We start from the raw sequence: 11,044 nt of genomic DNA, 5'->3' as shown, positions 1-11,044 counted from the left end.
TTCATTCATTCATTCATTCATTCATTCATTCATTCATTCATTCATTCGATTTATATCCTGCCTTTTTCCCCAAAGGGCTCAAGGCAGCTTACATCATTCTCCTCCTCCATCTTATCCCCACAACAACAACCCTGTGAGGTAGGTTAGGCTGAGAGTCTGTGACTGGCCCAAAGTCACCCAGTTGGCTCCATGGCTGAGTGGGGACTAGAACCCAGATCACCTGAGTCCCAGTCCCATGCTCTTAACCACTACGCCACACTGGCTCTCTTTCTCTTTCTCTTAACTTGGCTTGCTTTCAAAGCAAGAGCTGAGTGTGAGAAGTCCACCAAACCGATGAGAGCCGGATCCCAGGAAGGAGCACTGCAACCCTAAGTAGCAGTTATTCCATGGCTTAAATTGAGCTAGAACTCAGCCTCCAACACCAAGGATTATAGGATGGTAGGATTGGGATGGGCCAGAAGGCCATCAGGTCCACCTACTGCTCAGTGCAGGACTCCCGGTTAAACTGTCCTCAGGCAGCTCTCCAGCTGCATCTTGAATGCTTCTAGTGCGGGAGAGCCCACAGCTTCCCCAGGGACTAGGTGCCATTGTTGTACTGCTCTAGCAGCTGGGAAATTTTTCTTGAGCTCTAGCTTCCTGTAATGTATTCCGTGCTCTGCACTCCGAGATGATTGAGAAGAGCTCCTGGCCTTGCTCTTTGTGGCAGTCCTGCAAGCACTTGCAGAGTGCTATCATCTCCCCTCAGTGTTCCCTTCTCGAGGCTAGACACGCCCAGGTCTTTCCGTATCTCCTTTTACAGGTTTGTTTCCAGCCCCTGCATCATTCTGTTTGCCCTCCGGGCAACCCTTTCTAGCTTGCTCAAACTGTGGTGCCTAAATGAACAAGTAAAGGGGTGTTAAACATGTGCAGAGTGCCTTCCCCTATGCATGCAGGAGTTGTGGGTTTGAGATTAGAGCACACGGACTAATAACATTTAAGGACTAGCCAGGGGAAATAGGAAGGATAATATATTGGAAATGGAAGAGTTAGCAGCAAGTTCAACCAGTTTTTCCACTGCTTTGCACAGAGTGAAATTAGTGCTCTTAGCCACTCACTTCCCTTGACTCAGACGCTCAAGCACCTTGCCACACAATCAGCAGCTTGCAAGCAAGAGAGGTAAGGCAATCTCATTTGGAGAGCTCCTTTAGCATAGACGCTTTAGACTACATAGTTTGACATTCTTCTCCCCTGGAGTCAAAACAGCCCCCCCCCAATAAAAAACAGCTGCATCAACCAGGCACAGCTTAGCCAGGACTGTCCGTCCGCTGCAGCAGCAGCCCTGTTCTGGCACGATGCCCAGGGGAACATTGGCGCCCCACTGTCAACCAAGGCTAGCAAAACAAAAGCCATTCCTGTGGCCTTAATATGAGTCTACCCAGAAGCAGGGGCTGCAAGATGAAAACTCAGGTCTCTTCTTGTTGATGCTCACTGTAAATCAGCCAAACAAGGGGTGGTTGAATCCACTGTTTTCCATCTGTACTTATGCAGAATTGTACAGGCTTGCAAAGGGTCTTCAATTGTTCTGTTCGACAAGAGGACGTTTGGTGGCAGTTTGAGCATGCTAGATAGAGCCATATCTATGTGGTTACACAACTTTTTTCTGATTTTGTTGGAACAAATTAAGGAACAAATATGACAGCTGTGTTCCTATTGGTCAAGGCTGAGTACTAGCAAGCTATTTGGCACAAGCAACGGTGGCCAGCCAGCTGCATGGCGCTGCATGTATCAGGCTGATCTTTGGATGCTGCTGCACCGGGTCTACCTTTACCAGGTGGGTCTACCTTTACCAGACCCCCTGAACTAGCCAACCCCCAATGCTGCGCCATGCCTGAGGAAGCCACAAGGAGGCAGCGTTGCAAGCATATCTCGTTTGCTAGGTTGGCAGTGTTTTGGAAGGCGCCTGTTCTGGAGCTGGCTAGAAAGCGGTTGTGAGGACACAGCCAGTGATCTCCAACTGATGGAACAAAAGCCCCCCAAAATGCCACGTCCTTGGCAGCCCTGCTCAGCTCCTGTGGCCTCGAGGCTGCGGCTTCCCTCATGCAGGCAATCCATTCATTCATAGGTGGCCAGCGGTCGGAGATGACTGTCCAACCCGCTCCAGAACTTCGGTCCTGCAAAAATCCGCTGACCTTTCCAGCAAGTGTTGTATTTGGCCTTCTTGTCCGTTTAACTTTCCCTAGCAGGAGTGTCTTCCCCAGTGAGTCTTGCCTTCGCCTGCTCTGCCTCAAGCATGAAGACTAACTGGCTTCCTGCTCTACAGAGCCACTTAAAGGCTACCTGTTGGGCGCTCCCACTCATCCAAGGGAACCAAATTTGGCTTCCCAGGGTTTCGCAGCCGGCCACCTCCCCTTCCCCTGCCTCCCCGCCAAGCATCGATGGTTTGATGCAGTTTTCTCCCTTTTCTCAATTATGCTGCCAATATGAGCCTTTAAGCTAAAGTATGCTGGCATTTTGGCTGCTTCCTCCTTTATTTTATTTTATTTTTGATTTTGATTTATTTGATTTGATTTACCATGGCCCTGCCCCCTTTGTGTTTGGCTCCACCCATCCTTGGAATGCCCCCACAAGCCTCTCCAAAACCAAATTTGGTTCTCGCGGTGCAAGAAGGTTCCCCTCCCACCCCAGTTTGTTTGCCTCACTTAAAATAAGACAAGGCACTTAGCTTCTATAATTTCATATATGATTTAATTTTGTTTCCTCTCAGAGCGCGGCTCCCAAAACATTACAGTTAAAAAAAAAAAAAAACCCTTTCCATCTCCAGAAAACTACAAAATATGAGAATCACAATTAGTTATTTCCATATGGAAACATTTAAGAAAGTGCTGCTCATACTGTCTCGCGTACAGTACAGTCCGTGTGTGAGATTTATCTTAGACAGCCTTGATTAAAAAAAAGTTAGCAGAGAAGAAAGAGACTGAAGGCTCAGATTTCCACCCCAAAGTCCCTGATTAAAGGCTCCTGCAGCAAAATCAGCCTGTCCCCGAACAAGCAGCCGCCACCGGCTGGCCCAGCCCACGCATCCTCCGTGCGCCACAATGCTGCCGACTCAAGGAAGAATGGCGTCTCCGTATGTGCAATGCTCCTCAATGGCAAGGTTATAGTCTGCGCCTTTCCCCCCTTTATATGCGCTCGTCACAATCCTCAGCCAGCCGCGCTCTCCCTGCAAGAGGATCATTCCCATGAGTTTCAGCCACACGCTCAAGAGTCCAACCAGTGTTTGCATCTTGTGCCACCACTCTGAAAGCGTGCGCTGTGCAACCAGGCTCTGGGGTAGACCCACGGGTGGAGGGGACCTCGATTTAGCAAGGGGGTGGCAACAGATGTCCACGGGCAACATGCCCCATGAAAGCAGCCACTCCCCCCATGAGATGCTGGAAGCAGTGAGGCGAGAGCCCAGTGCGCAGAGGGGGTGCCGTTCTCTGGTCTAAGAGCCCCGGCGTGTTTCATGCCTAGGGAAAATGCAGGGTACGAAGTGTGGCACATGGTGGGGAAGACACCTGCCACACCTTGCCGTTCGGGGGCCTTCGAGCATCTGCTGTGGAGGTGATAGGATTATGCCTTTATGGATGAAAATCATGCTGACAAAAGGGGGGGCTGATTAACCAGGCAGCCAATTTTATTTATGTATGAACAGAGCGGCACTGGCTTCAGAGAGCCAGCACCAGCTCAGAAGAGGCATTTCTTCCGACACGCAAGAGAAGGAAGGAAGGAAGCCTCATCTAGGGCAATGGTCAGTGAGAAGCACACACTCATTGTCTGAAGGCAAAGGACACGCGCCTGTTTCCCACTCAGAGCAAGTGCTTTTGTCATATGCAAACTTATATAGATAGAAATCAATCAAAATCAATAGGAATAACTGCTAGGTTTTTGCCAGAACACCTTTTTGAGAAGCTTTCCTCAAAAACATCTGGGCTGCTCCAGATGTTTTGCACTATAAATCTCAAGTCCTACACATTGACCATGCTGGCTGGGGATTATGGGAATTGATGTCCAAAACATCTGGAGGGCACCTGGTTAGGGAAGATAATTTTGAAAGTTCGGGCTATTCTGCTTTCAGCCTCAGACTCTTTGCTACCTACAGAACAATCCTGCTACCTGAGGTGGAGTGGGGAGACCCATCACCCTGTCCCAACGGCCCTGCTAGCTTCGTGTGTCCTGCCTGGGGTGCAGCTTTCTCCTTCTTTATTCCACTGGCATCACTTCTCCTTTTATGTCCTCCCCACAGGCTGTAAATCAGCCACATCAGCTCCACAGCTGGCACCGTTTCCGTTCTGATCCACAGAAGTGTCAGGAGAACAAGCTGTGGATGCTGTGGGCCAGTCCCATCCTGAGGACACCCATGCAACACCCACAGGGGAAACACTGCCAGTAGCACATTCACACCGCTGCCCCTCCATGGGGGTACCTGGAAGAACACCTCTGTCACATCCTGCAGCCCCCTCAATCGTTTTAGGATTGCTCTGTTAGGGCATTAAAACCAGCCTCCACTTTGTACACCAGGGCCCTCTGCTCACCAGTGAGGAATCCTGAAAAAGAGGGACAGGAGGAGAGGGTGGCAGAGGGATTTTGGTTGGGGGTTTAGCCCCCTGCTTACCCATGGCTCGCCCCAAGAGTTCCGGACAATCCAGTATTCCGTGTCCTTTTCTACTCCCCAGCCAGCAACAGAGACGATGTGGTTTATTGCCGCACCTGGAGAGTATTCAGCATAAAGTCCTCCAGTATATTGGTCCAGCTTTGGAGTGGCCATGATTCCACAGCTGTTTAAATGAAAGCATATTATTAAAAGGATGATGAAAACCAACAGCTTTGAATATCGGCTCTGGAAAATGCCACAAAATTCAAGAATTCTCCATCTAGCTTTTAAATAAATGGTGCAGATTCCAGTGAAAACTTGTGTAAAATGCTGATACCATGCATCAATGACGGGTGTGGGTATCACTCTGAGACCCGCTGGCACTTCTACAAAAATAGCAACACCATCCTATACCTGTCTTCTCCAAAGCACCACAGAATTCAATGCACTGCAGGTGGAGGTATAGATGCTGTCAAGATGGCCATAGGAAAAGTCAAGAGTTCCAACTCCAATCTCAGGAACATATTCTGAGGTTGGAGCTGAAGTTCCAACCTTGGAATGTCTTCTCTCTGTCTTTACAGCTAGGGTAGATATCACAAGATGGACCTTGGAGCAGGCACTGGCAGGGCATTCCAGGTGGCTGGGGGGTGGGGGGGAGTCTGAGGCTCCCCTGGGGTACCATGTATCCCAGCAGGACCTCCCCTTCTCATGAGACCATTGCAATAAGCTGCCTCAGAGTTTTGCAGGGTGGGAGATGCAAAACCTTCACATCTATGCTGCTTTGGTCGATAGGGTATCTATCATCCTCTGTATTTGGAAGGTTACAGGAAGCCACACTGGATCACACTGCAAGTAAAAATAACTTGGTAATCCCCAGCTGACTCCCAGAGCAAGTCACTAACACAGTAAGGAGAGGATCGCAAAAGATGGAGGCCACGTCTGTGACAGACTCTTTCAGCAGAATGGAGATTGCTGCAGTTCAAACAATAATATTTTGCAGTTTCAAAGGCCTTATATAAAGGAGTCATCAGGAGCCACAGCTAATCTAATTGTAATTGCAGAAACTGGGTTCCGCTAGTAAACAGACATCTGGCAAGGGCTCTCAACCAGAACATTGGCTTAAAGCAGATGCTGATCACATTGCATCTAGTGAAACTTACCCACTGAAACTTACCCATGCAAAACCAGAACTGTAATCTTTTAAAACAGTTTCAGACACTGGAACAAGTGTGCAGTTTACTGGAAAGGGAAATGCAATCAAACTGGGGCATGAGAAACTGTAGAGCAGTCTTGGAGAGGAGCGAAAGCTGAGGGCAGAGGAACCAGTTTCCCAAAAGAGCTGCTGAGCTTACACTGGCAGAGTGGAAGGAAGAGCCATGCTTTGCTTCCCCTTTTCAATTTATTTCTCTGTGCTTTTATATATTATTCTACAGCTTGGGGGTTTATCAGGGAAATAGGAAAGGCAGAAATCCTGGTGGCCCCAGTCTTCCCATGATCTGCCCCCAACAAGCTCGTGGGATGCCTACTTTTCTAGCAACATCAGAGAGGCAAGGAAGGCCTCTGAATGTTTCTGCAGGAGCTGAGAGGGGTTCCAAGGTTAAACCAACACCTCTCCCCACCCTCAAGGCATGCAGGTGGGGGCACACTGAGAGCTGTAAGCCTCTTCTCTGGCTACACATAGGTGGGAAAACACCTGAAGAGGTTTTTAGCTGCTTTATATTAAACAGGAGATACACACGGTTAATAATCAATGAATATTTTAAACAAAAGAGGATGCAGGGAATCTAGATTATGCAAACTTGTTTCACTTCTCATGCCATCTTCTGTTGTTTTACCTGATAGGCCCATTTGCATAGATTTCTGCCATCATTTTTTCTCGCCCACTGACATCGCCAAAATCAGCAACTTTCCAGAGGGTGTAGTTTGTTATCACATGACATTGCCCAAAAGTAACACATGTTCCACACTGGTTAAATTTCTTACATTCTGCAAAAGAAACAAGCAAGAACAACAGAGGTGTTTGATTTGTCACAGGCAAGTTCATCTTGCAACGAAAATTACCAAGTCAGGGTTCATTGCACAAAAGTGGGTAGAAAGTATTTGTTTATTTGCATCATTCCTACCCTGAATTCAAAAAAGATTTTCTGAAGTACTGAGAAAAAATGAAGACAATAAATAACAATAAAAAACGTGCAGCAATACTAAAACATCAATCAATCACACAGATTTAGTTCTAAAACAACTTGCAGAATACAAGTCTTGTCAAAACAAATCCAAAAAGTAGAGAAATGGAAACTTGTTTGTCTACACCAGGGAGAGATTTCTATAATTCCCAGCATATATTAGGGAAATTAACCCCCTCATGATAATTTAGGCTGCAATCCTATGCAAGCTTTGACAGAAACAGTGTCCTGCAACTCCTGGCATGCCCCAATATTTTCCTTTGCATCCTTGGAGGCTCTCCATTCAAACAGAAGTGCTGATTCTTCCATATTCTTCAAGCATTTTGTTGCTGGAAGCAAAACACAACTTCTCTGGGGTTGTCTGCAAGGCTGCAAAGAAACACCTAACAAGACTGCTTGGCCTTCAGATCACACCTGACAGCAGACTCCCAGCATGATACAGGCTGGATCACGATTCTCATCTGCTCAAAGCACATCACCTAATTTCTTGCAAAAGTTGGACTATGATTACAACACGAGAAAGGATTATGAGAGGCGGCTACAGGTGAGCAGGCGTGCAAATAACTCCTGTAGGTATTTGCAAGCATTTAAATGAACACATCAATGAGCAATGTCGTTTCAATCTCTTTCCTTTCCTTACAGACATTTGCTGCTTTATCTGCAGGCAGGAATGGGGCCTTTGAATTCGCACACCTTGGTCTTTGGCTTGGTAGTTGTTGCAGGTCTCGTCAGGGATGCCGTGGTCATGAGCGTACTGCCACACGCCGCTGTCGTCCCCTCCTTCACAAGATCCGGCCTCGGCACAGTCGATCACGTTCTGGACCGAGAGGTAAGCAGAGGGCCAGACGCCTTTCCTCTTGATGTTGATGCGATCTGACAGACAAAGGAGGAAACGCAGCTGAGACCAGGCACAGACAACGCTCTCTTGACGCTTTTATTCTTACTCAAAGCACCCGAAGTGGTGCCGTGTGGCACTCGGGCTCTGAATGAGATCTCTGTAGGAGTGCTGTGGAGGGTTTGCTTCTGCAACTAGTTCAGCAATCTGGTGGGTTGGATGGGGGTAACTGAATGAGAGAATACGGGGTGTTCAGGTGGAAAACATTAAGCTCATGGATCCAGCTCTGAGCCCTCCTCCTGGACAGATTTAAAATTAAAAACACACCTGCAACTCTACCCCACTCTGCTGACCCAAGACCTGCTGCTCCTTTAAATCCCAGAACCGGAGGGTGCCTTGGAGGCTATGCAGGCCTCCCTGCTCAGCGCAGGACTCCTGTGCTTCAGTGCCTCCAGCAAAGATGACGCCATCACCACCTGAGGAAAGCAGCTCCACTGCTGAACAGCTTTCACTGTCAGGAAGTTTCTCCTAATGCCCACCCTGACTCCTCAGAAAAACGAAACAAACAGGCCAAGCAGGCTGAGAAGAAAGCCTTTCTCAGAAAAAGCAGCTGACTGAGAAAGGAACTTGCTCAGTGGCCACAGGTGGGCTGACTGAAAATAGAGCAGGTGAAACCCTCAACACTGCAAAACTTTGTCACAGGTGCTACTCGTAGTAGTAAGTATAGCTGCTGCTGCTATGATGATGATGATGATGCCACCGCAGATGCCTTTATTTAGCATTGTGGGGCAGGATTCTGTAAGTGACCAAGAACACGATAGGTCAGAGGCTTCCAGATGGTAAGCCATGATCTGTTAGGAGACCGGCAAAGGTTTCTAACCACGGTATGTTAACAATAACAAGCAAAAGTTGAAATTCATGGCTAGCCTTGTACCAAGGGCTTTTCTCATCGCCTCAGTTTCCCCCATCAAAAAACAGAAGCACTGCTTGGTTGTTTAGGCCCTGTTTTGTGCAGCCAAGCTGGCACTTGGCCTCTTCATGCTGGGAAAAGAAATCCCCCTGCAGAGTGACTCGGATATTGGTTTGCCTTTGACTATACTTTGTCCAGTTCATGGGCTGGAGTGGGCAGTTGATGCCCAGCAAAATGCTGCTTGCTTGCCTGACCCTGGGCTCAGGGTCGGTGCCCAGTCAGGCCTACTTCTGTTGCTGGGCCGTCTTCCTTCCGTAACGCATGACAAACCACACTGAAGGGAACATGGGGACCTCGAAGGGTAATTTTATAAGGTGAACAGCCAAGGGGCAATAGAAGAGGATCCATACATTTTACCAGGAGCGCCACACTAGGGATGTATGCGCCTTCCCACATTCCTCTTACCTGCTAAGGCGCTGGTACTGCCATGAGCCCAGCATGACCCGCAGTACTGAGGGATGTGCTGGTTGCGTGTGGAGCTTGCGTAATTGACACCATTCACGTTTCGCCAGTCCCAGCTCTTGGGCAGGGCGGCGAGGTCCAAATACTCATACGGACGACGGTAGGTTCTATTTGGGAGGAGAACAGGTGCACAAATTTAGTGTTGGACCCATGCTTGGGTGGGGGGAGGCTAGGCATAACTGAGGAATGGTTTATTTCACTGGCATCCAAGCCTTCCACCAAGTTGCTCAAGGCAATGAGGATGGTTCTCGCCCCCACATGTACGCACGGCAACCCTGCGAGGTAGGTTAAGGTGGAAGAGGCTAAGCAAGCCAAGCTCATCCAACTTAATGCCCTCTCAGGCCGCAGCCGATGGATGCACCAACGCAGAGACCAGAAAGCCTCTTGTGGCTCCAGTGCTCACCAGCACCCACAAAATTCCTGCAGCCCAGTGGCAATTCGAACTTGGCTTCCCCCCTTTCTCAGCCCAACACTTTAACCTGGTCTTCCCCAAACTGGCTGAGGAGAATGGCAGTTGTAGTACGACACTTCTGGAGAAGAAAAGCTGCTGAAAGCATTTTGTCCCGCTGACGGTGTGCACTTTCCCCTTGGCTGTCAATCACACGAGCCAAGCGGTCTTTGCTAGCATGTGACTGCCCAGGGCACAGCTCTCTGCTTGGGTGAGCACAGCCTGAGGCTGGGAAGACCTCAGGAAAAACAGCTCAATGACTGACTATCGGGGAGTTAACGAATTGTGTGTGCGGCGGGGAGAAGACTGGAAGGATGGACTTTGACCCCCTCATGGCTTGCTGGAACTCTCTGCTGAAACCGTCCCTGCGACAACGTTTTGTTCGAGGATCCTCTCGTAATTCCTAGGTGCTCTTGTGAATAAATCTGGAGGGGTTACTCTGCCTGGCTGTCCTACTCACGAATCACTCGTGGGATAAATTCTCCACCATAAAGGGTTGAAAAAACGATCCTGCCTCTGAGCCAGACAGGCGGACTGGCCCCTGGAGACAAGAGCTCAGCTCCGCTCCTTCAAGAGCATACCTGCCCCCACTGTCCATTCACACATTACCCTTTGTCTCCCTCTCCAAGGGAGTCTCCGGTGCTGTTTATAGAGCTTTGAAGCCTCCCCGCTGCGCAGCTACCCGCAGGGGCTCAATAGGACTCATTCGGAAAACGCACTGCATCCTCACAGCATCCCTGCGAGGTAGGCTTGGGCTCGGAGCACACGCAATGGCTGCCCGGCTGGCTTTTGCGTGAGCGAGGGCATTTGAACCCCACTCTCCCGGCTTCGGCTCCATCATACTGGCCCTGTTGGGGGAACCGGCTCCACAAAGGGGCACTCGGCTGGCCGCAGAGGGGACGCCGCCCGCGCTCCCTCGAGCACAAAGGGGCCGCGCGGCAAACCCGAACGTAAGCGACGGAAACGCGCACTTTTCACGGGCATGGCCCAGTGACGCAAGAGAATACGGGAAATCCCTCAGACGGGAAAAGGGCGGCATCCTTCGCCAGCCTGCCGCCCTCGGGTAAATCGCGCAAGAGAAGGAAGGGAGGGCGGGGGGGTCCTCGGCAGTCCACCGGGGCGCGCAAGTCCCTGGCCTCCCACGGTGGCTTGCAAGAAAGGCACTTTTCACATGCTCAGCGGCGCTTGAGCATGTGCAGACTACTTTTCCCTCCAGTGACCGCGGGGTCGGTGTCCCCCCGCAGGACCGGCGCCTCCGCTCTTACCGGACGGCGGGAGGCTTGCGCGGCAGCGGCTTGTAGCAGCTCTGCCCTTCCTTGAAGTAGCGGCCGGCGGCGAGGCAAGCGCCCAGGAGCGGCGGCAGCAGCAGCAGGGCCGAGAGAAGGCGACGCCCGGCCATGATCGCGCTGCAAGTGCCGGCCGGCGGCGGCCCGCGGAGAGTGCGCCTCGGCGGGGCGGGGCGGGGCGGGGCCGGCGGCCTGGGCGGGGGGGCTGCTCTGCGCGCGCGCGCGAGGCTGCGCCTGGGCTCGGTCGT

At 50.5% G+C, this 11,044-nt stretch overlaps 1 protein-coding gene across 1 annotated transcript; it reads right to left on the bottom strand.

Moving 5' to 3' along the window:
* Positions 1-2,705: 2,705 nt before the first annotated feature.
* LOC123036417 (cathepsin Z-like) lies at positions 2,706-10,929 on the bottom strand. The gene is made up of 6 exons (XM_044455661.1): positions 10,776-10,929; positions 9,006-9,169; positions 7,489-7,668; positions 6,448-6,598; positions 4,634-4,796; positions 2,706-3,199 (listed from the first exon to the last, which is right to left on the bottom strand). Exons 1-6 carry the CDS (start codon positions 10,907-10,909, stop codon positions 3,086-3,088), a joined length of 906 nt encoding a protein of 301 aa, XP_044311596.1. The 5' UTR covers positions 10,910-10,929; the 3' UTR covers positions 2,706-3,085.
* Positions 10,930-11,044: the final 115 nt, after the last annotated feature.

The sequence above is a fragment of the Varanus komodoensis genome, unplaced genomic scaffold (assembly GCF_004798865.1).
Source record: "Varanus komodoensis strain SLA01 unplaced genomic scaffold, ASM479886v1 scaffold8, whole genome shotgun sequence".
In the NCBI taxonomy this organism is placed as follows: domain Eukaryota; kingdom Metazoa; phylum Chordata; class Lepidosauria; order Squamata; family Varanidae; genus Varanus; species Varanus komodoensis.
This window is presented reverse-complemented; position numbering and strand designations above follow the sequence as displayed.

Excerpts from the sequence above, each read along its gene's own strand:
- LOC123036417 (XM_044455661.1), bottom strand. The coding sequence starts at position 10,909 with ATGGCCGGGCGTCGCCTTCTCTCGGCCCTGCTGCTGCTGCCGCCGCTC. Across the intron at positions 9,170-10,775 it reads CGCAAGCCTCCCGCCGTCCG|AACCTACCGTCGTCCGTATG; the intron begins GTAAGAGCGGAG and ends CCTCCCAAATAG. Across the intron at positions 4,797-6,447 it reads TATGCAAATGGGCCTATCAG|CTGTGGAATCATGGCCACTC; the intron begins GTAAAACAACAG and ends TCATTTAAACAG.